Source organism: Mustela nivalis, assembly GCF_964662115.1.
Source record: "Mustela nivalis genome assembly, chromosome: 1".
In the NCBI taxonomy this organism is placed as follows: Eukaryota; Metazoa; Chordata; class Mammalia; order Carnivora; family Mustelidae; genus Mustela; species Mustela nivalis.
This window is the reverse complement of record NC_139020.1, coordinates 196,806,681-196,833,547: the sequence shown is the minus strand read 5'-3', so window position 1 is coordinate 196,833,547 and position 26,867 is coordinate 196,806,681. Positions and strand designations below refer to the sequence as shown.

The 26,867-nt window shown below is 45.0% G+C and overlaps 1 protein-coding gene across 1 annotated transcript; it reads left to right on the top strand.

The window, feature by feature from the left end:
* RBM5 (RNA binding motif protein 5) lies at window positions 1-25,816 on the top strand. Its single transcript, XM_082702882.1, has 25 exons — window positions 1-456; window positions 1,809-1,879; window positions 3,490-3,655; window positions 4,422-4,577; window positions 8,286-8,355; window positions 8,844-8,917; window positions 11,392-11,475; window positions 13,494-13,554; window positions 14,023-14,088; window positions 14,349-14,509; window positions 14,944-15,041; window positions 15,641-15,728; window positions 15,904-15,981; window positions 16,065-16,137; window positions 16,964-17,049; window positions 17,441-17,525; window positions 17,740-17,831; window positions 20,733-20,894; window positions 21,320-21,469; window positions 21,555-21,626; window positions 22,219-22,398; window positions 22,705-22,779; window positions 23,736-23,833; window positions 23,911-24,040; window positions 25,169-25,816. The coding sequence occupies exons 2-25, from the start codon at window positions 1,863-1,865 to the stop codon at window positions 25,292-25,294; spliced, it is 2,448 nt and encodes an 815-aa protein (XP_082559008.1). The 5' UTR covers window positions 1-456; window positions 1,809-1,862; the 3' UTR covers window positions 25,295-25,816.
* The last annotated feature ends 1,051 nt before the right edge of the window (window positions 25,817-26,867 follow it).

The following is a 26,867-nucleotide window of genomic DNA, read 5'->3' as shown; positions in this document are numbered from 1 at the left end:
GTCAACTAACGTGAGTTCTTTTAAAACCAGATTAAACGTGATATTCTACATTATATCAGTGAAAGCAAACTGTGCTCTCTAAAGCCTTTGTAGCAAAGACAAAGAATTGCCAATAAAGATAAGAGATCTAATCAGGGTCTGCAAATGGCAGACTGGCAACTTCGCCCTTGGTTTTGAAAAAAAAGAAAAAAGAAATACGCAGGAAATTAACACAGGGCGTAGTGAGTGACAGGATGCCTTAGCGACCACACTTCCCAGCAGTCCTTGCGCAGCCAGACACCGTCGCGGATTGGATGCCTCCTCGGGAGGCGGGTGGTGTGGGGGAGGGGACAGGCGCGAGGTACTGTGGGTAGGAGACGGCCGTCGACCGAGGCGCCATTTTGTGAGGCGGCCGTATCCTGTTGGATATTCTGGGGCGCAAAACCGCTACTTCTGCCACTTTGGTCTCTCCTGGGGGTAAGTGCGGCAGCCTCTTGTAACGGCGCACGGCTCTTGCTTTTGAGGCAGGCCTTGTGCAGTCTCCCTGACAGCCGCGGGCGGCGGCCGATCAGCCCCTGCCGCATCTCTCGAGTAAGCTACCCGAGGCATTGGAAGGCCGCGCCCCTCCTCGCCGCCTGCGCTGTCAGCTTTCAGAGGGCGTCCTCCTGCCCCACCCGAGGTCCGCTTCTTTCGGGTTCTTTACTGTGCCTCTGCCGGGACGCGTCTCCGACTTCACAGCCCAACTGAACGTGGAGCCGTCGCCTGTCCCTCGGGTACTCCTCAGGGGCGACCGGCAGTTTCTAGCCGCCATCGCCCCGCAGCTGCTGCATCTGAATCCGAATCCGCCCTCTCCGGAAGGTTGTTCGGTGAAGGCTGATCTGCAGACCAGGGAGCCTCTTGGGGGCCGGGAGGGGTGTGTGCAGGCAGAAAGGGAAAGCCGGACGCCCGAGTCGGTCGCGCAGGCTGTGGCGCCGCCATCTCGGCCGCAGCACCCCACGGAGGTGGGTCCAGGCACTGACGGGGCGACGAGGGGCGGCATTAGAGATTTTGCCCAGGCCTTATTTCTCCCAGGTGGTTCTCTTCCATTTATTACTAAAGCAAATGTTCGTTGAGCACCTCCCCTGGAACAGGCAGGCGCCAGGGACGGCTGAAACTAGTTTCTCAGACCTCGCACGAATTGAACGCGGTCTAGCTGTGTGTTGTTTTATCACCGCCGGGGCGCTGCGGGGCCCAGCTGGCAGCCTCAAGGGTTCGTGGTGGTTATTGTTACTGAGGAATTAAGTCGTGTGGAGCTTTGCTCTTGTCTCATTGAAATAGCTTAGGTCAGCCGTTGCGTTATAAATAGAGTAGATTTCAATCAGCGGAGCATCCCGGCTTCTAAATGATATAAACTTTTCATCAGAAGATTTTGAATTGTATGTTGCTCCTTGTGTTAATAGAGACGCTTTGATCAATGTTTTCACGGCCAACTACCCCACTGGAGTTGCTTTGATTAGAACACAGGGAGCTAATTGGATCTCTGCCCTTTTTTGCTTTGTAATCCTAAAGTAGGAGAAGGAAAGGAATCTTCTGCTTGCATCCTTTTATGAGTTTGTTATTGAATAGGGAATCTGATATTTTAAAGTAGCTTCATCTTCCTGCTATGCTTATTTTTAACAAATGATTCTTATGTTGACAGTTGATCTCCCTCCCCCACCTACCTGGTCCCACCTTAGATAATCCCTGTTAATAGTTGATGAAATTACAACCTCAGTAGTATCCTAACTTATAGGAAGATTGACTTAAGTGATCTCTTAAATTTTCAGCAGCCACTCTCTCTTGTTTCCTAGAAAAAGACAAAATTTGAATATTTCGGGACAGTGTGCTACATCTTCAGTAGGACAATGGGTTCAGACAAACGGTAAGTTACTACTATACATGTCTTTGATCTCAACATTTCATTGAGAGTGAACTGATTTTTAGAAATTGTTGATCAAACAAATACTTGAGTGTCTTGTTTTGTGCCAGGCATTGCTGTTAATACCTTCATGAGCCTTGCTCTTACAAGCTTGCAGTTTAGTGAGAGAAGTGAAGTACTGTGAACTATGCTATGTAATAGAAGTCAGGGGGTGCTGTTAGAACACATAGGAAGCATGTGTTTTCCTGGAAACATACTGGAACGCTTCCTGGAGAAAATACTCTCTAAGGTAAGTAAGAATTAGGCAAAGGAGGGAGTGGGTCACTGAAGGTTCCCAGTGTGGAAAACAGCCTATGCAGAAGCCAGGAGATGTCATACAAGTCTGCCACTTTACCCAGTAGCTGGCTGGAGCAAGCAGTCAGTGAATGTTGCTGCTGCTGCTTGTCACTTCTGTGGTAAGATTATCCAGATTTATAGAAGTTTTGGACCTTTCTGTTGGTTACATGGAAAGTCAGTGAAAAGTTACTAAAGAATTAGTGGAGAATTAAGATGAGAGCATTTGGCTGCCATGTCATGTGGATCCTTCCACTCAGACTATTTGGTTTACATACACAACCTTTTCCAGCCACCTTCCTACTTAGTGTTGCATCTTGTCCTAGGGGTAGATCAAATTGATGGCCCAGAGAGACTCAGGAGATGCTCATGTCACATGATGTCATTATTTTAATGCTGTGTTAGCAGTCTGAGGTTCCAAGTAACTTATTAAATTAACATTTGCCCTTTTAGGGTTTCTCATCCTCATACTTCACATTAAGAAGTAGTCCTAAACTACTTGTTTCATTGGTGTCTTTTTGATAAATTTGTATACTCTAAATGAGGCCCTTCTAAGCCATTCCTTTGTCTTGTCTTTACACAGAAGTTTTATGAACCTGGTAAACAATTTATGGAGGAACTGTATCTGTAGTCAAATGGGTTTATGCTCTTGTTACTAGACTTTCCTGTGAGGCCCAGTGCTATCCAGTAACCAAAAGTAAACCAGATGTTACAGGAAATGCTATTGTCTGCTTGTGCTGATTATGTCTAACAAAAGAATTTGGTTAACTACTTGATGAAGAAAAAAAATTAATTTAACTCATCCAGGTTATTTGGTCCGTTTCCCAGTAGTGTGATACTTTTGAGAGTAGATGAGTCAGAACACACTCTCCTTTGAAATTGGGTGAAATGCTAAAAATTGCTCTCTTCCTATTTTTGATCACCAAGATCTGAATCAGGGATAAAAGGGCTGATATGTGTAGACTACAGTCTTTGGAATACATGGGATAAACTTGGACAGCCTGACCTTTAAAAAATATATATATATATTAAGCCCAAACATGTGATAGTCATATCATTAGATATAGCATGATTTCCTGAAAATTATCTCTGCCTTCAGGGATATAGATGTTTTCCTAGTGTTTATAAACTGGAGTTTGGTGATAAGTTTTAAGGGATATGTCAAACTATTTGGATATCTTATACACTGAGTGGGAGGGGGGAGATGTTCTTCAACTGTGTTTTGTAAAGGTATGAAGTGTGATTTAACTTAGAGTAAATGAAAATTATTTCCCTGGCAGAGTGAGTAGAACAGAGCGTAGTGGAAGATACGGTTCCATCATAGACAGGGATGACCGGGATGAACGTGAATCCAGAAGCAGGCGGAGGGACTCAGATTACAAAAGATCTAGTGATGATCGGAGGGGCGACAGATATGACGACTACCGAGACTATGACAGCCCAGAGGTGAGTGGTCAGCAACTGGTGTGGTGTAGTTAAAGTTATGAATTGATGCATAAAGCCTCTAAGATTCTGGAAATGTAATAAGTATATCAAGTGTGGAACGCTCCTCTTGAGTATTGTATTCAAACCCTCTGTTATTCTAAAATCTGTTGAGGTAACTCTAATCCTCAAAGACAAACTGAGCCGATGGTAATAGAAATATTGGCCAGGGTTTACATAGGGCTTATCATATACCAGGCACTCTTTTGAGCACCTGACTTACGTGAACTTAATTAATCCATTATGGTAGGTGTCTTCCCATTTTAAAGACGAGGCAATTGGAGTATAATAATATACCAACCCTGGGTCTGAGCTGCTGCTTCTAAAAGTTGTAGTTTTAGTCAGCATAGTCATTTCTCATTCCTTTTTATATGTGAATATAGCTTTGGTGTTTAGAACTAATTATGCTTCCCATGTAATTTTGCAGGGTTTTTTACTTTTTCCATGCATATAATCTTCATATTATAATACATATTGTGTGATAGTATACTGTACAGTGAGTTGTTAAACCATTCTTCCTGGACTAAATGGTTATGGCCCTTTTCCCCCACCCCCACCTCCAGCTCCACCCCCTGGCCACCAGTTTGAAAACAGTACAGTGAACATCATCATGGAGTTCCCTTACCCTCTCCGTTGTTCCTGGAGATAAATTCCTAGGAGTAGAGGGCCTCTACTCAAAGGGTCTAAACCCAGTGTTATTTTAATTGTCATTTTGTTTATTGTAAATCAGAGAGAACGTGAAAGAAGGAATAGTGACCGATCCGAAGACGGCTACCATTCAGATGGTGACTATGGCGAGCATGACTACAGACATGATATCAGTGATGAGAGGGAGAGTAAGACCATCATGCTGCGAGGCCTTCCCATCACCATCACGGAGAGCGATGTAAGGGGAAACAGCAGTTCTAATGAGCAGTCCAGTGGGCACAGCAGATTTGGGGCTTCTACCATCTTCTCACTGTTGTTTTATCTCAAGTTAACATCTCAGGCAGTGAAATACATTTCTGTCTTTAGGATGGAGATCTTTTCAGCTTGGTTCAGAGGTAAATTATCATTAGCATTTAGGCTTTGAAGTTCAACACAGAGTTGAGTTTTCGGAAATCCCTTAACTAGGGGCGCCTGGGTGGCTCAGTGGGTTAAAGCCTCTGCCTTCGGCTCAGGTCATGATCACCGAGTCCTGGGATCGAGCCGAGCATCGGGTTCTCTGCTCAGCAGGGAGCCTTCTTCCTCCTCTCTCTCTGCCTGCTTCTCTGCCTGTTTGTGATCTCCGTCTTTCTAGTAAATAAATAAAATCTTTAAAAAAAAAAAAAATTCCTGGGGCGCCTGGGTGGCTCAGTGGGTTAAAGCCTCTGCCTTCAGCTCAGGTCATGATCCCAGGGTCCTGGGATCGAGCCCCACGTTGGGCTCTCTGCTCTGCAGGGAGCTTGCTTCCTCCTCTCTCGCTCTCTCTCTGCCTGCCTCTCTGCCTACTTGTGATCTCTGTCTGTCAAATAAATAAAATCTCTAAAAAAAAAAAAAAAATTCCTTAACTACAGGGAGCAGATCTTTTTCCTTCAATAGCCGGTAGAAGGTAATCAGTACATTTTTATTTAACTGGTTACTTACTTTGTGAGGATGTATCAGTAAAAACATTTTCTTCATGATCCGGCTACCCTTGGATTTGACTAAATGTATACTATCCATCTGAAACCTGAGAAGCCTGTCAAAAAGGAGGCCATTCCCTGACTCCCCACACCTCAGACTGGCCAGCTAGTGGCTTGGTATACTGGGCCCTACCTCATTTCCAATGCCAATCTCATCTCTGGCCCTCACCCACTTCTTCCAGCTACATCCATCTCTTGCCTCCCTCCCCTGTAGCCACTTAGGACATGTTTGTCATTCTACCAGTGTGCCTTTTTCTGCTTGAAGGCTTCATCATGTGAGGCCTTCCTGATCTACTGTGTGAATTGGTATTGAAAGAGGTTCTGCAGAATGTCTCTGGGGAAAGGGGTGGGGGGCGCTTGACTGGCTCAGTTGGAAGAGCATGCCACTCTTGATGTTGGGGTTGTAAGTTCAAACCCCACCTTAGGAATAGAGATTACTTTTTTAAAAAGGACTGTCTGGAAGCTTCTTTAAGGGACGTTTTTACTAGTGGAGGGTAAAGACTGGTTCTAGGGAGATCTTAGTTGAGCTGATTTTTAAGGGATAGAAATGTTTGGAGAACTAGGGGAAAGGTGTGGTAGACTGGCCCTCCAGGTAGTGGGATCACACAAGCAAACTTGGGAATAGAAACATACTGAATATAGACAGGGCCTATCAACCAGGTTCATTCAGTTGAATTTAAAGGCTTTTGACAAGAGAGAGGTAGGCGGGAAAGTGCTGTTGAATCCATGTGCTAGGGTCATTCAGAGCCCAGATAAGTATAAAAGGAGTTACTTAGGGCTTTGTCCAGTAGCAAAAGAATTGAACAGCTTAGAATGTTGGAGGGAAAGAGCGGTAGTGGGAGGACAGGGAAGACAGCTGACCTCAGGTAGGGACAGCAGTGGGCATGTGGAATAGGAGATGCAGGAATTCCTACAGGAGAAGTCAATTCAAGAAAGTTTGCTTGTTAAACAGGTTGTTCCCTTATGTAGTCTGCTGGCCTAGGCCCTGGGAGTTTGCAGAGGAAGTGCATGGCATAGGGAAGCAGTGCCCTTGCGGACTTTTGGGGGCCTCCCTCCTGGCAGTGAAATAAGATTTAATGCTTTTGTATTTTAGGCTTCTTCAGGGAAATAAAAGTACCAATCATAAGAAGGCTGGTTTTCAAAACAGAATTTCTGAGTTTCCCAAATTGTGTAGTTTTCTAAGCAAATTTACTTGTTGAGGTCCTTAAAACATTTTAAAATTTTATATAGTATTTAATCTCCTGAACTTCAGTTTATCCTATTCATTGTTTGAGTTTTTTTAGTTTAACCCTCCCACTGATAGGGGAACTCTTAGAGGTACTGTATTTAGTTACTATGTTACTATATGTGCTACTGTTACACTGCTTTTATAGTAACTGTCTTTAGTTACTCTGATGACTAACTTTTCAGTTACTATGTTACTAAGCATAGACCTGAGTCACATGATGGGGTCTGGCTCAGTGTAGAACTTCTCCTACTCTGTGGAGAAAATAGACATAGTTAATTGTTTTTATTGGTGGTGGTTATGGTCTGTAAAGCCACTGCAAATAGAATACTGAATATTGAGCCATCACTCCTAGGAAAAAAACAAAGTTAGGTTCCTGTGAGCCTCTGGTCACAACCATTTTCATCTGCAGATCAATACATAACCTTGTTTTAGGTGCATTTTGGCTTAGAGATGCCTTATTTAGTATATAGTGTTGATTCATTAACCTTGAACTCACATACAGCAACATTATAACTCATTTCTGAATGAAGCTTATCCAACAATATGTATTTTCTCTCTGGGGGACATCACAGCCTCCTTGTGCTTAGGAACACTAGATAGAACTTCAACACTACACTTGGAGAGCCATTTTAAATAGAGAAATGACTGGGGTGCCTGGCTAGCTCAAGATCAATCAAGAGCAAGAGCAATCAGGGACGCCTGGGTGGCTCAGTGGGTTAAGCTGCTGCCTTCGGCTCAGGTCATGATCTTAGGGTCCTGGGTCCCGCATCGGGCTCTCTGCTCAGCGGGGAGCCTGCTTCCCTCTCTCTCTGCCTGCCTCTCTGCCTACTTGTGATCTCTGTCAGTCAAATAAATAAAATCTTTAAAAAAAAAAAAAAAAAAGGATCAAGAGCAATCAGCTCTTGATCTACAGGCCATGAATCCAAGCCCCGTGTTGGACATAGAGCTTATTTAAAAATAATAGTAGTGAAATCACTAACAAAAAGTAATGAAAATGAAAAACTTGCCAGTAAATAAGACTGAAAAGGACACTTGTTTACATTATGGAAACTGAAACAAAGGGCACCTGGGTGGCTCAGTGGGTTAAAGCCTCTGCCTGGGATCCAGCCCTGCTTCTGGCTCTCTGCTCAGCAGGGGACCTGTTTCCCTTCCTCTCTCTCTGCCTGCTTGTGATCTCTGTCTGTCAAATAAATACGATCTCTCAAAAAAAACAAAAACGAAACAAAACTGAAACAAGGCAAAGAAAGCATTGCCTCGGTCTCAGACGTTGTGCATCAAGCAACTCAAAGCTTTCCCTCTGCATATGTCCGCAAATGACTTGGAAGCACCACAAGTATTGATTGACTCCCCACCAAGTACAGAGCCCAACACAGGGCTCACTCAGTCTCATGACCTGAACTGAAATCAGGAGTCAGATGCTTAACACTGAGCCATCAGGCACCCCTGTGAGACTGTTTTTCATAACATAAATAGTTGTTACCTGAAAGAAATTCCCAGGCAGCATATAAATAATGCTTTCGAGGCTGTAAAAATACATTCATTTCTTGGAAAAATATTTTATTATTATTATTATTATTATGGTTTTAGAATGATTAAATTTTGGTGATAGAAGTTAAAAACTTGGTTGATTAAGCATTTGTCGCAGTTCCTGGTCCTTGAAATTTCTTTGGTGTGGAATAGTTTATGGCTGAAGCTTTAACTATAAATGTGTAAAACTCTGCAGATTCGAGAAATGATGGAGTCCTTCGAAGGCCCACAGCCTGCGGACGTGAGGTTGATGAAGAGGAAAACAGGTGAGAGCTTGCTTAGTTCCGGCTGTTCTGGCTCTCTTCCCCATTCCCACTCCAGCCCCTAAAGACCATCCTGATTCCCCCAGTCTTCAAGCACATGAATTCAGAATGAAAGGTTTGCCATGGCTAAGGAATGTGACTCTTTGAAAACGATATTAGAGAGCACCTGAGGACCTTTTTAAAAACTTTGGTTTTAGGGGCTTTTTTTTCCTTCGGTAAGTAGTGATTTATAAACTCCTTGTTTGACTGTTTGTAGTCGGTTGCATGGTTACGTTTTAAGCGTGGAATCAAATCGAGTGGCACTTAGTTCAGGCGGCTTGGTTCCTTGCCATGGCAAAGTATCAAGAAGATCCCCAAGTCAAGTCACATTTGTAAAGCTGCTTCCCAATTGGCTTTGTCACGCAGTGTTGAAGCAGTGGGAGAGAGATTCACCTGTTATAAAGGAACTGACTAACACGAGTATCCCGTCTATATCTGAATGCTGTCTCTAGGTGTAAGCCGTGGTTTCGCCTTCGTGGAGTTTTATCACTTGCAAGATGCTACCAGCTGGATGGAAGCCAATCAGGTTGCTTCACTCACCAAGTCTAGATATTCATGAAAATGGAACAAGTCTGTACAATACAAAAAACAAAACAAAAAAAGGTTAAAGGAGTGGTTTGTTCCAAAGGAGTGATTTTTTTTTTAAAAGAAAAGCTTTGTATATATTAAAATTGATACTATTAGGATACATACAGCGGCAAGGACTGCACTGTAGAATTTGCTCTGCCTTTAAACATGGCTGCCTGGCAGGGCTTTGTTAATCACTGAATACCTGTTTGGTGAGTGCCAGAACATCTTGACATTCCCTCTTCTACTGCTGCTTATGTTCCTATTCATTATGTCATTGAGAGTAATCTTAAAATAGCCAACTCTCAATTTGACAGTGAAGAGAACACAGTAGAAGTTTGCTACAGGCATTTTGAAGGTATTCCTTATTTCTGCTTGGAGACCACAAGCCTCCAGGAGACATAACTGCTCCTTTGGGTCTTCAAGGACTATTTAAGGACCTAGTGGAATTTATGAGCAATAAGTCTGATGAGATTAGCTTGGGAGCTGGTGTCCTGCTGCTGTCTAATCTAGTTAAAGTGGCATTAACATTCTAATCTCCCTGAGAATGCCTTTTATATTCCGTTCAAAGCAGATCATTGATGGTTCTTTGATATAGCATTAACTGAAGTGTTCTACAGTTTGTCAAGTTAACGTTCAGTAGTTGGCACTTAAATAACATTTTTTACCAGAACTCCACAGTATTGAATGCCTTAGCCAAGTGCATTCTGGAAAGTTTGCTTAACTCCTTATGTTGCTTTTCTGCAGCATTTTATGATTTATCATGCATAAATAAGTTATATTCTTCGGTAATATATGGCCATTTATAACAAAGACTCACTAATGAGGGTATCATTTTGATTGAATGATTTGTTAGATTTTTTTTTAAGCCTCTCATTTTCTTAACCCAGAGGTGACAGCCTGATCTTATACAAGTAGAGCTTCATTCATTTCATACCATGGACACCATCCTAGTAAATTCAGAACCTACACACAGGCTTCATGTGAGTCTGCTTTCTTGACACGACAGCATCTTTTGATGCAGTGGCTGTATCAGAATGGCTTGCCTGGGAGTTTAAAACTCCAAGGAAATGAAAACCCACAGACATTTAAAAATCTCCACAATTTTAATGTATACAAAGCTAAGTTCATGTGTAATATTTCATTACAGTTCAAATTCACTCCAGAAATAAAAGGCCAATAGGATTAGGGACTCAGTGATAGTTTGGAGTCTCCCTCAGCACACACCTCACCTACTGGGATGATCTGTTGACATATCTCCCAGCTTCATTTTTGTTTCTGTACAACACAGTGAGTGGATGGCCCTTCAGCTCTTTCCCTCTTGGCCAGACATGCAGTCTTGCCTTTAGATATTGCAGAGACAACATTCACAGCATGTCTTAACTCTTCCAGGATTTGCAAGAACCAAATTGCTCAACAGTATGTATATTTAGAGGGGTTAGACTCCTTTTAAAAATCTGGATATCTAACCACCTCCTCAAATCTGTTCTGATAGTGTCAGAGCACCCCGCTCCCTCCCCTCTTTGCCGCCCCATAAAAAGTAAAAGAAAAGGTGCTCCTGTTAAATGAAGGCTCTTTGGGGGCAGGTGCTGGGCATACTCTTGGCTAGACTGATTGAGCTTGGAGTTTTGACCTTTCTAAGTTGCGTCCCTTTTAGTCACATGGTTGACTTGAAGGGAAAGGCGGTGAATGCATTTACGAACTCTTCCGACCCCCCTGAAGAAACTTCATTGGCTCCTGGTTACTCATCTTGAAGAGAGTACCATGTATTTCAGGGAAAAACACATCCGTCACCTAGGACATAACATGGTTTCAGTTGGCAGGAAGAAATCTCATTTAGCTGCTTTAGAGTCGATGGCATTCAGAATAGGCCCTCCAAAGAAAGAGTTGTAACCAGATTCCCTTTAAAGCTGAGCTCCCCTCCCCTTGTCCCCCAGAGGACACATCCTGACGCAGGAGTTGGGGAAAGGGAAAATAGAAAAGCTTTTACTTTGCATAAAGACGGGGAACTGGGGGAAAAGTGAAGCAAAGCCCAAGGACACCATGCTGAGGCTAATAAGTAGGAGGCATTCTCAGAACTGGGAGAGTTGTGTCTTCTGCTTTTTGAAATAGACTGTCACTCTCAGGCAGCCTGGCAATGCTGAATGTTAGGACTTCTGTCTCTGCTGGAGACACGGCCTGGTGCATGTCAGCGGTTAGAGTTTGGCAGCTTTCTCAGCACTCCCTGACTCCGTTTACCTTTACTCCGCATCCCATTCTCTTACTGCCTATCTGAAGGATTGGATGGGCAGAGTATAGGTGGCGGTGGTTGGTCCTCCCCGTATGTTGTCCATTTAATTCCAGAGCACTGATTTTTCCGAAGTGTGCTCTGCCCTGGGAAAATGGACACATGTTCCTCACAATGGGAATAACTAATTACTTCTTTTTTTACAGAAAAAGTTGGTGATTCAAGGAAAGCACATTGCGATGCATTATAGCAATCCCAGACCTAAGTTTGAAGATTGGCTTTGTAACAAGGTACGCATGTATTCTTACCAAATAGACAAAAATCCTTCGAGTTTTGTTGTTTTTTTCTTTGTTTGAACAAGAAAACTAGAAAGTATACAATAGCCAACTTTTATCATAGGGATATTTTCCTGCTTTGTGACTTTCTTTGGGTCCTCCTGTGTAGATACTGGAAATACTAGAGTCCCTAGAACACTAGTAATTTTATTTATTCAGATCCAGCTTCTAAGCTCAGTATTTCAATTAGGACTTTAGGTTTGTTCCACTTTACTGTTTCTTGATTTTTGGAGGTCTCAACTTGTGGCATAGTCTCTTAATTACATTCAAGTCCTTCTGACCTTGCTCAGGTTATGAAAGATCTGTTGTAGTTAGTCGTGTTGGGAACCTGGCTGGCTGAGTCAGTAGAGCAGGCAACTCCTGACAGTAGGGTTATGAGTTCTAGCCCCATGTTGAGCATAGGGCTTACTTTAAAAAGTAACAGAGGGGTGCCTGGGTGGCTCAGTGGGTTAAAGCCTCTGCCTTCGGCTCAGGTCATGATCCCAGGATCCTGGGAGCGAGCCCTGCATCGGGCTCTCTGCTCAGCAGGGATCCTGCTTTCCCCCTCTCTCTCTGCCTACTTGTGATCTCTCTCCCTCTGTCAAATAAATAAAATCTTTAAAAAAATAAAAAAGTAACAAATTTGGGGCACATGGGTGGCTCGGTGGGTTAAACCTCTGCCTTCAGCTTGGGTCATGATCTCAGGGTTCTGGGATCGAGCCCTGCATCAGGCTCTCTGCTCAGCGGGGAGCCTTCGTCCCCCCCCCTCTCTCTGCCTGCCTCTCTGCCTACTTGTGATCTCTTTCTGTCAAATAAATAAAATCTTAAAAAAAAAAAAAAGTGGGGCGCCTGGGTGGCTCAGTGGGTTAAGCCACTGCCTTCGGCTCGGGTCGTGATCTCGGGGTGCTGGGATCGAGTCCCGCATCGGGCTCTCTGCTCAGCAGGAAGCCTGCTTCCCTCTCTCTCTCTCTGCCTGCCTCTCCGACTACTTGTGATTTCTCTCTGTCAAATAAATAAATAAAATCTTTAAAAAAAAAAAAAAAAGTAACAGAAATAAAAGAAATAACATTATGGTCCTGTCACCAGTGCACTTTTTTTATTTTCTTGGTAAAGGTTGATCACTGAGGGCACTTTGGTGGCTCAGTCAGTTGGGTGCCTGCCTTTGGCTCAGGACTTGATCCCAGAGTCCTGGAATCGAGCCCCGCATCGGGCTCCCTGCTTTTCCCTCCCACTCTGCTGGTCCCCCTGTTTGTGCTCACTGTCTGTCAAATAAATAAATGGTATTAAAAAATTAAAAAATAAAATACCAAGAATATACATTAAAAAAAAAAAGATCGATTGATTTGAGAGACCACTCGTGCAAGAAGTGAGTGACTGGGTGGGGCAGAATCTCAAGCAGACTCCACACTAACTAGGGAGTCTGACACAGGGCTTGATCCCACAGCCCTGAGATCACAACCTGAGCAGAAACCGAGAGTCAGACGCTTAACCAGCTGAACCACCCACGTGCCCCACCAGTGCACCATTTTGAGCTTGGGTGTTGCCATTGACATTCTGAGAGTACTTGGATTCTTTGTCCTGCGTGTGGTGTGTGTCCGGGAGGGAACTAGACAATACTCCATTTATGTTGTGTTTGTGTATATAGAGTGGTCGATATAGTGAGTGCTTTTCTGATACAAGAACAAGAACTTTGCCACTGTAGGGTTTGCTGTAGGGTTTTGGGGTGAACTGAAGCTTTTCCCCAACTTGATAAAAATAGAATTGTACTTCAGAATCTGTCAAGATTTGTTTTTCTTGGGAGATTTCACAGTGAAACATTTTTTATTTTAAATTTTTAGGTGAATGCCCCTTTGTCTTGGTTACACGGTATCACTCTCTGCTTTTTTATTTGCTTACTGGGACTTGTCCATGGCCCTATTGCTCTAACCCACTTAATTAATAGTAAGCCTAGCCTGGTATGAGAAATAATTACAGAGAAAACTTTTTTCTTCCAGTGCTGCCTTAACAATTTCAGGAAAAGACTAAAATGCTTCCGATGTGGAGCGGACAAGTTTGGTAAGCCCACACTCAGCTGTTTGGAATAAACACTAAAAACCTGACTAGTTGAAATGTCTGCGAACCTGAAGAAAAGTATAGATTGTAGGGCATTTCAACAAGTAATTCATATATTTTCCTTATACTTTCTTACCTTACATTGGGTAGATGCTTCTGATGATTGTGGGTGCAGAGGCTTCTATTTTCCAAAATTAAGCCTGCTCACCTGGTTTGCATTCTGCGTCTGCTTTTCTTTAGTACTGAGGTAATGTCAGTCCTCAACTGGCCCAGTCAGTTTCTGCATTCCACATTTATCACGTCAAAACGAATAATGTTTTATTGTAGCCACAGGTGTTTTTTTAAAAAATGAGTGCTACATTTACTTACAATTGAAACTTGGGGTTTGAATGTATTTCTTTACTAAAAATACACTGGTTTATTTTTTGTTCGTCTTAAGTTACTGAGTCTCCCTGTCTCCTTCCCTTCTAGACTCTGAACAGGAAGTGCCCCCTGGAACCACAGAATCTGTTCAGTCTGTGGATTACTACTGTGATAGTAAGTCCCACTATGCCCTTTTGGCCTTTGTGGTAGAAGCTGACCTCAGTTGGAAGTTTTTGTTCTCTTACCCTTTTTTAATGAATAGTGATGGCTTCAGTTTGTCCCGTAAAAGATTGGTTTTTAGAGTCTTCTTCATGTCAAAGTGCAAAATATGCTAGAAATCTCCCAGAATGGATTTGTGTTTGTCCTTGAGCCTGCCTTGGAAAGCACTGGTGGTGGGAATGCACATACATGCCATTTGTCTCTTTCACCACCAGCAATCATCCTTCGAAACATAGCCCCGCACACTGTGGTGGATTCCATCATGACAGCACTGTCACCCTACGCGTCGTTAGCTGTCAATAACATTCGCCTCATAAAAGACAAACAAACCCAGCAGAACAGAGGCTTCGCATTTGTGCAGCTGTCTTCTGCAATGGTGAGGTGCTCACTGAATCTTTCCTTTTAAAAGAAACGGCTTTCAGAGGCAAATGTGGTTCATCTAATTTTAATACTATGTGAAAGGCTCCTGGAACCCAGAGTTCAAGGCTGCATATGATAAGTGGTAAAAATAATAGTGTATACTTGTAGATAATTGGCAGAAGTGAAGTTTGAGCCACAGCTTAATTTTTTCTTCTTGCTTTGTTTTAGATTGGTTTAGCATTTACTTCTTTAATAATATGGGGTACCTTCATGTGCTGGAAGAAAGGGCTATTTTTTTATTTCTTTAAGGTTTTATATGCATAAAAAATACTGTGTAGAGTTGTTTTGTTTTGTTTTTTAATAGAAACCTGCACTACTTTGAATGGGGTAGGTGATAGGGAGAGATTTTTAATTACATGACACAACTGTCTTTGTTGACATTCTCTTCAGGATGCCTCTCAGCTGCTTCAGATACTGCAGAGTCTCCATCCGCCTTTGAAAATTGACGGCAAAACTATTGGGGTTGATTTTGCAAAAAGTGCCAGAAAGTGAGTGGCTTTATTGTCCTTATTTAAACTGCTGTACTTGCACACTTGCCCAGGGATGTTTTGCTGACTGAACCTTAAGCCCATGTTCTCGACCCTGAAGCACAATCCTCCCTGGTTGCTGAGGTCGGGAGGGAGACAGTTGTCTGTCTTTTCTTACAGCATATGCCCTCCTGTCCTGAAAAAACAGTTGCCAGAAAACTTCAGAGCAGGACAGAGGCACACATGACAGATGGGTTGAGAATATGTGCTGTGCAAACAGCTTCAGGATAGTGTAAACCCATCTGGAAATAATCCTTTCCAGAACAGCGTGCTAACAGCTTTGTATAGAGTGAGCTTCAGTCTAGAGATGTAAATTTCCTGTTCGTAGTATGATTACTCATCCCACAGACACCTTACTAGATGGCAGGATACAGACTACAGCAGTGATGTTACAGAGGCATTTACCCAGTGAGGCATTGCCTGTGGGGACCACTTCCTGCTCTGAAATGAGGCCTTTCTGGCACTCGAGAGCTCCCAACAAAGGCTAGAGTGAATTGTTCATCCCTAGCGGTGTGGGGGGACAGATTGGGAGCCACATGCTTGGGTTTTTGTGGTTTCAGAGACTTGGTGCTGCCAGATGGTAACCGGGTCAGCGCCTTCTCTGTGGCTAGTACGGCCATTGCTGCTGCTCAGTGGTCATCCACCCAGGTAAGGTGGAGGATTTTTTTTTTTCCAAGTAGTGTGGTGGTGCCCAAAGTCACAGAAGGGAGCTTTCCTCTGGCGTCTTAGGAGCTCTCCAAGGGCAATTTTAGGGAGTGCTTCCTGGCTTCTTTCTTTGATGTCCACTGACCTCACCTGTGTGTCCTCTTTTGACATTTTGTAGTCTCAGAGTGGCGAAGGAGGCACTGTTGACTACGGTTACCTGCAGCCAGGCCAGGACGGCTACGCCCAGTATGCTCAGGTAGGCAGACTGAACCAGCCTCCAATGTCTACTGTCCAGAGCATGTCTGAGAATAGCAGTTTTAACAGTGGACTTTTCTTCAGTACTCACAGGATTACCAACAGTTTTATCAGCAGCAAGCTGGAGGATTGGAATCTGATGCATCATCTGCATCAGGTAGTAAACTTCATCTCTGTTATAGCTTTTGTTTAAACGGCTGTGGTTTAGGAGATAGGGCGCATCCGAGGGTGCACTTTCAGGGTTGTCACCTTGTGCCGAAGGTTCTGGGCAAGATCAGGAATGGATAATAGCCTTTTAGAGAGACTGTGCTGTGATGAGTGTTTGTTCTCAGAATTCAGCTTGTATCTCCTTTGGCTGCGGCATTTGGAATCGTGGGTGCCCACGTAGGTTTGTGTGAGCAGAGGGTATGGTCCTATAGTGTGGTGCCCAGACATCAATCAGATGGCTCATTGTAAGAAGCGTTTGCTTTGGGTTTTTTTTTTTTTTTTTTTAATTATTAAAGCCTTAGAGTTAAATTTTTTCTGAAGCCCAGACCAGTTACGGATTCTTCTCTTCTTCTTTCCATCATGCAGAAAATTTAGTTTTGTGTGTAGCTGTCTAGTAGGATTATAAAAATGATAATGTTGTATGGTTCCAGGATGTTTAATAGGAATTAGGTTACTAAGAACTGACTCTTACATGGGGCGTCTGGGTAGCACAGTTAAGTGACTGGTTCTTGGTTTTGGCTCAGGTTATGATCTCAATCTCATGAGATCGCGCCTGCTTTGGGATCCACGCATAGCTGGGCGTATGCTTGAAACTCCTTCTCCCTCCCCTCCGCCCCTTCCCACCAAGTTCTCCCTCTAAAAATCAGTAAATCTTTTAAAAAAATAAATAAATAAAAACTGACAAAGACAGAAGGCTAGGTTGGGCAGTACAGATAAAAATGTGTGGCTTGGAGTTCAGTGCCCTGGCCCTTGCTAACCCCTGTGTTTACCATCAGGCACAGCAGTGACCACCACCTCATCGGCTGTAGTGTCCCAGAGTCCCCAGCTGTACAATCAGACCTCCAATCCACCCAGCTCTCCGGTAATCCTGTCGTCCTAAATACAGAACTGGTGACTGTGGGGAAAACTTTGTTTTGCTGTCCAAGTATTATCCTTTCCTGCTGTGTGAGCCAGGATTGAATAGTACACAGACATTCCAACCGTACTTCTCTCTGTCTGGTAGTATTAGATAATAAAATAATTTGGGGTATGTATTTAAAGCATAAGATTCCGAACAGGGTGTATGCTTTCTGCATGCTTCGACTTGACCTTCAGGAAGAAAGTTGTCAGCATGTGTTTTGTTCAAGGATTGCCTTAGATCATTGCTGCAGTGTGTCTGTCCGGGGAGCCCTTCCACCTGGATGATTGCAGTGATTTAGTTCTCTTAAGAGGCTTTACAGTTGAAATTATATTGAAGCTGCTGTTCTTTCCAGACTGAGGAAGCACAGCCTAGCACTAGCACAAGTACACAGGCCCCAGCCGCTTCCCCCACTGGTGTAGTTCCTGGTACCAAATATGGTAAGCCAAACCTCATGGGGCGTTGACAGTTGGAAGGTCCTAGTTGTTGTCTGTGTCTAGTAAGAGTTCCTCTCCCTTTGTGGGGGCCAAGAGGGACACTTGGGGATATGAGAGAAGACAACCATTAAGGCCTGCTGCATCTCAGTGGCTTAGAGGTTGAAGGAAAGCGCGTTCCTCACCTGGAATGACCATGCACTGGGTTTTGTTTTTGCAGCAGTACCTGACACATCCACCTACCAGTATGACGAGTCTTCAGGATATTACTACGATCCAACAACAGGGCTGTACTATGACCCCAACTCACAGGTAAGCGCACGCTCTCCTCCCCCATTTCACTAGAAATATCTTTGTTTCGCTCGGTCCATTTATGAGGCATGACAGGAAGTGTCTCCTGCAAAGGAGCAAATGACCCACATTAGTTTTAAGTTCTTCAGAACCATCAAGATGTAATTTCTGGGGCGCCTGGGTGGCTCAGTGGGTTAAGCCGCTGCCTTCGGCTCAGGTCATGATCTCAGGGTCCTGGGATCGAGTCCCGCATCGGGCTCCCTGCTCGGCGGGGAGCCTGCTTCCTCCTCTCTCTCTCTCTGCCTGCCTCTCTGCCTACTTGTGATCTCTCTGTCAAATAAATAAATAAAATCTTAAAAAAAAAAAAAAAAGATTAAAAAAAAAAAAAAGATGTAATTTCTGTTTTAGGATTTTAATGTTTAAGGTTAAAAATGCATAGTGATCACGTAGAAAAATACACAAAGCTGAGGTGTACATTTGTTTGAATGTTTCCGTGTAAGCACATTCATGTGTATACCGGCCCTGAGGTGAGCACTTGCTGGTCAGTACCAGCCCTCTTCGGTAACCTCTAGTCTGACTTCTGGTACCATTATTTTGTCAAGTTAAAATTTATGGGTGGGCTGTTAGTGTTTGTCAAGACCTAGATAGGAGTGTGAAAACGTGATTTCTTGTGTATTTTTTTTTAATTGAGTTAAAGTTCACTGTTTGCTTGTTTGTTTGTTTTGGGGATGGGGTGCTTAAGTAGGCTCCACACCCAGTGTGGACCCCAGCACAGGGCTTGAACTCATGACCCTGAGATCAAGACCTGAGTTGAGATCAAGAGTCAGATGCCTAACCAACTGAGCCACCCAGGCGCCTCCTTCAGATTTTTTTTTTTTTTTTTTTAAAGATTTCTTTATTTCAGTAAGAGAGTACGTGCACAAACACATGCACGCACAGCAGGGAGGGACAGAGGGAGAGGAAGAGAGAAACCCAGGCCAACTCCCCACTGAACATGGAGTCAAACACGGGGCTCAATCCCACGACCCCAAGATCAGACCTGAGACGAAACTAAGAGTTGGATGCCTAACTTACTGCACCACCCAGACCACCACCCAGACACCCTTAGGTTTTATTTTTAAGTAATTTCTACACCCAGCTTGGGGCTTGAACTTAGAACCCTGAGATCAGGATCATGCTCTACCAACTGAGCCAGCCAGGCACCCCTTGCTGTTTGTTTGTTTGTAATTCAAAACGTTTCATCACCCCAGAAAGAAACCCTGTACCGTTAGCAGTCACTCCTTAGTCCCTCTTGACCTCAACAACCGCTCTTTCCTTTCTGTCTCTACAAATTTGCCTCTTCTGAGCATTTCATGTAAATAAGAGTCAGATAACATGTGACCTCTTGTGTCCAGCCTTTTTTACTTAGCATCCTGATATATTCATGAGGGTAGAAATTAGCAGATCTCTGGGGTGATGTTTTATTTTGGGTAGTGGTATATTATTTTAAAGAGGGAAGGCAGCTTTAACACTCCATAAATAAACAATTACCTATGACCAGAAGCTATATATATAGAATAATAAAATAAGTGCTTTTAACAGGAACTTGGCATTGAGAGCTTGTGGTTTCTGAGAGTGAGGTGTGAAGCGGAGAGGGACCACCTGAGCAAGCTAACCTTGCATGGTTCTGCCTCTCTTGTTTGTGAAGGCTGACCGTTACCCAGGCAGTTCTTAGTGGCCATAGCTGTTGTGACTCCTATGTCTGACCCATGCCAATTTCCCCAAAAGAGACATAACAGACCATCTCCCATTGGTCCCTGCAGGTAGAGTGAATGACTAGGGAATAAGGAAGAGGAGAGATAGGAGCTACCTATCCACCGTTGAGGTGCCTAGATGTATCAGGGTCGGTTCCTTCACTTACCACCTTTCAGGCTCCCGAGCTGGCTCTTTACAACCCTGTGTTTGGTTGCCTGCGTTCGGGTTTAGGGCAGTTGAACCCAGTAAAGAACTATTAACTGGTTGTCATGGAGGATGTGTGATTAAAAGCTCCTCCTGAACAAGGGGCACCTGGCTGGTCCAGTCAAAGGAGCCTGGACTCTTGATCTCAGGGTTGTGAGTTCAAGTCCCATGCTGGATGTAGAGATTACTAAAAATAATAATTAAAAAAACTTTTTAAGAAATCCGAACCACCTGTTTTGGCCTCCTGTTTTGTATCAGTTGTCTGTCATTGGAAAGGAGTCAGACACATGGCTCTTCGGGTGCCCTTCAGGCCCAGGGATTAGATTAATGGAACTACGCTCTTTAGAAACCATATTCTGCTTTTGCCCAAGAAGTTTCACACCTCTTCCCTGGCTGGTTCTTCATCCTTACTACACCAACACATACGGCAGCTTCTCTGGGCAGGAAAGACTACTGCTCTGCAACATGTTTTGTGTTTGTGTTTAGTTTTTTTTTTTTTTTTTTTTTTTTAAGAGATTTTATTTATTTGACAGAGAGAGATCACAAGTAGGCAGAGAGGCAGGCAGAGAGAGAGAGAGGAGGAAGCAGGCTCCCTGCTGAGCAGAGAGCCCGATGCGGGACTTGATCCCAGAGCCCTGAGATCATGACCTGAGCCGAAGGCAGCGGCTTAACCCACTGAGCCACCCAGGCGCCCCTGTGTTTAGTTTTTTTTGACAAAACAATCTTGACAACCTTTTTTTTTTTTTTTTTAACTTATTTATTTATTTGACAGAGATCACAAGTAGGCAGAGAGGGAGAAGCAGGCTCCTTGCTGATCAGAAAGCCCGATGCAGGGCTCAATCCCAGTACCCTGGGATCGTGACCTGAGCCAAAGGCAGAGGCTTTAACCCACTGAGCCACCCAGGCACCCCTTGACATAACTTTTTAACAAAATAATCCTTTAATGATACAAAACAGTCTGTATTAATTGTGCTTTGTTTCTAGTACTACTACAATTCCTTGACCCAGCAGTACCTTTACTGGGATGGAGAGAAGGAGACGTATGTGCCAGCTGCGGACTCCAGCTCCCATCAGCAGACAGGTCTACCTCCTGCAAAAGAGGGGAAGGAAAAGAAGGAGAAACCCAAGAGCAAAACAGCCCAGCAGGTGAAAGACCATGACCCCCTGACCTCAGTTCTCTCTGGGTGGTTGGGCTTTTTTTGTTTTAGTTTTGGTTTGGTTTGAGTTGCAGCATCTATGTTGGTTTTATTTGGATGTTTTTAAAAACGGGGCCACATGTCTTATTTACATTAAGTTCGCAGCGCATTTTGTAATTTGTTAAGGTTACCATACATTGTCAATTGCCTGTGTACATACTTAGAGGGAAGAATATCCTAGAAGATTCACAGGCTTTTGCATAATATTCGTTCATGACTGTGGTCATATGAAGAAATTTGTGGGTGGGAAGTAAGGGCGCGGGGGCTGGTTGCAGAGCATGTGATTGAGGTGAGACTCTTCCTGGCTGCTCACTGTGGCACCAGACGCCATTCTCTAAAGTCCTGTATCGTTTTCTCCTGGTGGTTCGGCATTAGATCGCCAAAGACATGGAACGCTGGGCTAAGAGTTTAAACAAGCAGAAAGAAAATTTTAAAAACAGCTTTCAACCTGTTAATTCCTTGAGGGAAGAAGAAAGGAGAGAGTCTGCTGCAGCAGATGCTGGCTTTGCTCTGTTTGAGAAAAAGGTAACAACAATAGCAGGAATGGCTGCACTTCGAGCTGGGAACTGAAGTAAAACTTGAGGCTTATGATCGATTCTCTGTTTCCCAGGGAGCCTTGGCCGAAAGGCAGCAGCTCATCCCAGAACTGGTGCGGAATGGAGACGAGGAGAATCCTCTCAAGGTGAGGGAGGACCACCGGTATGTTTGTGCCGTTTGTGCTCCGCGTCTCACTGGGAATCTCTGCTTCATCTGGGCTGTGATTCCTCCTCAGAACTGGATAAGCTCCTGTCAGTGGGTATTGAGAGCAGCTCCTGCACATACAATGTGTGTCCAGGGCTTTGTTTTCTGGGTGAGAGCTGGTGAGCTGGAGCATTGAATGAAACCTGAATTCCTAAGCTCAGTTGAGTTTTATTGCGTTTGTAAATAGAGCATCTTAACAATCTGGAAAGAGAAAATTAAGACAATAAAATGTGTTACTTGATAGGTAGTGGTCTGTGTGGGCCATTACTCTGATCTGTTCTATTTGGGGTTCTCATCCATAGTTGTTTGGAAGCAACCATCCAAGAACTTATCCTGGGTCCCAGGAGGCTGGCAGGCCCTGCCCTTAAGGACCTGACTGTTGTGCCCAGTTGAATGAAATGCAGTTCACTGTTGAAGCATGGCAAGGGGCAGTGGGAGCTCTTGCACATCTGGAATTACACTGTTAATCTGTCTAGTTACAAAGTCCTGGCTCCTCACTGTGTGTGTCCAATGACCCACCCTTTTGTCCCCAGAGGGGTCTGGTTGCTGCTTACAGTGGTGACAGTGACAATGAAGAGGAGCTGGTAGAGAGACTCGAAAGCGAGGAGGAGAAGCTAGCCGACTGGAAGAAGATGGCCTGCCTGCTCTGCCGGCGCCAGTTCCCCAACAGAGACGCCCTGGTCAGGCACCAGCAGCTCTCAGACCTTCACAAGGTGGCTGTGCTTCTCTGAGCCATTCGGAGGCAGGGAGGGGAGGTGATGTGGGTGCCCTGACTGTGGTGAAGGTTCAGCAAGGCCCTGCCTGGAGTGATTGCCTTTAAAAGGCTGTTCTTATTACGGTCTGTTCCAGATCAAAGAGTGGCAAGGAGCATGGTGGGTCCATATACACCAGGCTCTGGTTTTCCTGCCTTGGTATACTGAATGGGCTTTGACTCTCAGAATAAATATAGATATTGATTGAAGTAGACATTGCAGATCAGTATGGTCTGAATTACGATGTCTGTCAAATCTCTTGTACAGCAAAACATGGATATCTACCGACGATCCCGGCTGAGTGAGCAGGAGCTGGAAGCCTTGGAGCTGAGGGAGAGAGAGGTGAATGAGCGTCACTGTGCCACTGGAAGGAGTGTCTTGTATCTCCCTTTAGCTTTTATTTGTAGCACATAGTTCCAGGTCTCAGGGGCAAGATAGGATTTGTCACATATTGTCACCTGGGCATTGTGGCTCATGTAGCCCGTACCTGGGGGCTCTGTAGGTTGTGAGCTTTGCTCACAGGTACTGAATGCCGAGTGCTTGCTGGTGAGGTACACTGGGGTTTAGTAAGGAGAACGCAATCTTGTTTGGCCTGCAGTGAGGGAGGCTTCCCATTAAGCCCAGGAGACATCAAGGCATAAGACTACTGGAGGGATATGGATGGAAGCAGCGGGCAGGGCAGGGCAGGGTTTGGGGTGAAGGCAGCAAAAGTGAGGCCAATAATGGAGAAGCATTGGATCGTTCATGAAGCAGGTTGAGGGCCAACCGGGTTTAAAATACAAATAGAGGCCAATGGATTAGAAATGAGCCAGTGGGCAGAGTTACTTGAAATTTCTCACCCCACGATCATTCTGTAGTTCACACTGTCAGTAGTTAGGGCTTCAGCTTTCCTGTTCTTTTCCACTGTTTATGGTGCCGCTCCCCAGGGACTGATGAGCAGGTCTCTGGACGCCACCTTGGTGCCGTCTGTCCCTGGAGATCGGCCTGTCCCAAGTGGGGAGAGGAACGGCAGCTCTGCCTTCCTCTAGGCCCAGCAGCCCTGTCCGAGGGCTTGACAAACAGTGGCTAATTAAGTAAAACTCCTTGGTGCAGGTGTAACTCTGCCCCAGGCCCCACACACAGTAGATCGGACTGAGCACAGTGAGGGAAACAAGCATGTTTGGTATCTCAGACCATCTTAAGAGGCCAAACTCCAGATGAGGAAAGTCCTTGAGGGTGGTGATCATGAAGTCTGAGTGCGTTAGCCTGTTAGAGATTCCAGTCTGAATGTCTCTAGCATCATTTGTTCTCCCACACAGATGAAATACCGAGATCGAGCTGCAGAAAGGCGGGAGAAGTATGGCATTCCGGAACCTCCAGAGCCCAAGCGCAAAAAGCAGTTTGATGCTGGCACTGTGTACGTGTTGTGCACCTTTTCCACTTCATTAGCTGGGGCTCTGGCTGTTGTAAGTAACTGTGTGTTTCCACTGGCAGGAATTACGAGCAGCCCACCAAAGACGGCATTGACCACAGTAACATTGGCAACAAGATGCTGCAGGCCATGGGTTGGCGGGAAGGCTCCGGTTTGGGACGGAAGTGTCAAGGCATCACAGCCCCCATCGAGGTAAGCAGTGAGAGTGGGCTTCGGCGGTTTGCCAGCTTATTCTAGTGAGGAGACAGCTGGAAGCACCCACATAGCCCAGAGCCCAGGGATGGGTTCATGTCTCTTCGGGCCGCGCCACCAGCCTGTGGGAGTCTTGCTCCCTGCAGGTTGCCCTTAGGTCACCAACCTCCTTTATGATGTCAGTTGAGAGGAATGGGAGTCGTACCCTACTTGATTTTTCTGGTCTTTTGCTATCTTTGGGTAAAAGCCATCTTCTGAGAAGTGTGTATGTCCTTTTTCAGAAATAGTCTCTTATTTTTTTTTTTAAGATTTTATTTATTTATTTGACAGACAAAGATCACAAGTAGGCAGAGAGCAGGCATAGAGAGAGGAAGGGAAGCAGGCTCCCTGCCGAGCAGAGAGCCCGGATGTGGTACTTGATCCCAGGACCCTGGGATCATGACCTGAGCCAGAGGCAGAGGCTTTAACCCACTCAGCCACCCAGGCGCCCCCAGAAGTTGTCTCTTAACACCAACTCAGATCCACGTAGCTTAGATTGGATTTTTTTTAAAGGTGTACTATGCTTTAATTTCTAAGTGATCTTGGTCATGTAAAAAATAAACTATGATTTAGTAGGATTTTTATCCATGATAAGAAATCCTTTAGTTGGTCAGAGCTCAGATTGAGATACGGCCTCAGGGTCAGAAGTCCACCCACTGGGCTTCTGGACCAGAGCATCACCAGTGATCAATCCCTCTCAGACCTGGCAGCACAGCTTAGGTCAGACTGTTAACAGCCAGAACACGTTGGTCTCGTGCAAGTAAGTTCTGACATCGGACTGTCCTGCTATGATCCGTGCCCGTAATTACCAGGCCTTTCTAGGCTTCTGTGGAGTGCTCTGGGGCCCTCACTAGGCACAGAAGCTTGCTGAGGAGGCACTGGGAGACAAAGTTGGGGGATGTGTCTCTCTCTCTGCCTGTCTTCCTTAGTGCATTTTATTTCTTCAGTCCTTAAACCTACCCTGGGTCTCCCAACTTCCTTCCTCCTGTCCCTGGTGGGTGGTTCTGGTTGGGAGTCACCCGGATGAGCAGGTGTTAGAGCAGTCTACATCCTCCCTGCCAGCTGCTGACAGAAATTTTGTTCCCCTAGGCTCAAGTCCGGCTAAAAGGAGCTGGCCTGGGAGCCAAAGGCAGCGCATACGGACTGTCGGGTGCAGATTCCTACAAAGATGCTGTCCGGAAGGCCATGTTTGCTCGGTTCACTGAGATGGAGTGAGGCTCAGAGAGAGAGGGAGGGAGGGAAAGATGACAAGGAGCTCCTCGGAGCACAAGGAGTGGTCCATCTCCTGAATTCACTCTTAACACCTGTCTCTTTAAGGGCATGCCTTGTGCTGTTAATAGTTTTTAGGGCGAACCACTCCATTCTACAAGGTTCTCCCACTTAATAGGAGTTCTCCTTATATGGACTGTCTGGTGAATGGCCTTCCTTCCTGCCAGAGGGCTTGTGAGCTGGCCAAGGGGACAGTGGGTCTTTTATACTTCAGTGTACATAGTGTAATGTAGTGTGTTTTACGTGTGTAGCCCATGTCATGGTCTGTCAGCCCCTCACACTCCTAGGGGGTGTTGAGATGCCCTAGGTGGTATGTGACACCAAAGCCGCCTCTGTCATTTGTTGTGCTGTCTTTTCTTGGCAAAAGCCTTATGTATATTTGTATATTACACATTTGTACAGAATTTTGGAAGATTTTCAGTCTAGTTGCCAAATCTGGCTCCTTTACAAAAGAAATACCTTGAAAAATGAGTGTCTGTGTTTCTTTATTCTCGGGTGACCAGGTGTGCAGAGCATGTCTGAGCTAGTCAAGCCCGATGGTGAGATAAGTGTGTTAAAAGTTATTTATAAATAGTATTTTATGCTATTTTCCTTACCCCAATCATGTTCAGATTCTTAACTTCAAGAGTGTGTTAAAATGTTTTAAAATTCTTCATGAAAACTCAGTCATAACTGAGTCAGCTTTTCCACTTCCATTTTCTAAAGACCAAAGAGAATGTGTGCACTTGTGAGCCTCCAGTTTCCACAGACTATTCCAGCATGCAGCATCGGGCCGTTACAACGCTGCTGAAGCACAGGGCCTGAGAGGGTCCTGTTGCCCTCCGTGGCACTCCACTTGCTTCCTGTCTTCTCACATCAGCTACTGAGGAGCTGCTCCCAGCTGTTGCAGAGTTGGCCATTCTAAATGGGGTCATCCCGTCCTTGTCATCTTGGCGAGGGCAGGAAGTGTGTCTGAGGCTGCTCTGGGGCCTGGTGTGATGGGGCATCCATGGTGCCAATCTGACTGAACTGAGTGCTTGGGCTCCATGTTTGGCATATAGTCAGGGAGGGGGCTTACTCTGAAAGCTGGAATCCCACAGCTTTTTTTTTTTTAAGATTTTATTTATTTATTTGACAGAGATCACAAGCAGATGGAGAGGCAGGCAGAGAGGGAGATAGAGGGAAGTAGGCTCCCTGCTGAGCAGAGAGCCTGATGCAGGACTCGATCCCAGGACCTCGAGATCATGACCTGAGCCGAAGGCAGCAGCTTAACCCACTGAGCCACCCAGGCACCCGATCCCACAGCTTTTTTGGGTGGTTATATTTTCTTATCTTCAGGCAGGCCTGGCCCTTCTAAAAGGATGGAAAGTACTCAGGAGGCACTTGCAAAGTGAGTGCTTTGGGGCCCTCACCCCAGCCTCCCAGGGGGGCCTTGCAAAACGAGGAGTCAAGTGCAGAAGCCCCACACCTGGGCTTCTGTGGGGTAATTCCTCACAAGTAAGGATCCCCCTGATGACAGATTCCTGCCTTCCAGGGTCAG

What these genes read in the sequence shown, in the direction of transcription:
- RBM5 (XM_082702882.1), top strand. An exon ending in TGATGCATCATCTGCATCAG is followed by an intron (nt 16,138 to 16,963) that starts GTAGTAAACTTC and finishes GTTTACCATCAG; the next exon opens with GCACAGCAGTGACCACCACC. An exon ending in TGGAGCTGAGGGAGAGAGAG is followed by an intron (nt 22,780 to 23,735) that starts GTGAATGAGCGT and finishes TCTCCCACACAG; the next exon opens with ATGAAATACCGAGATCGAGC.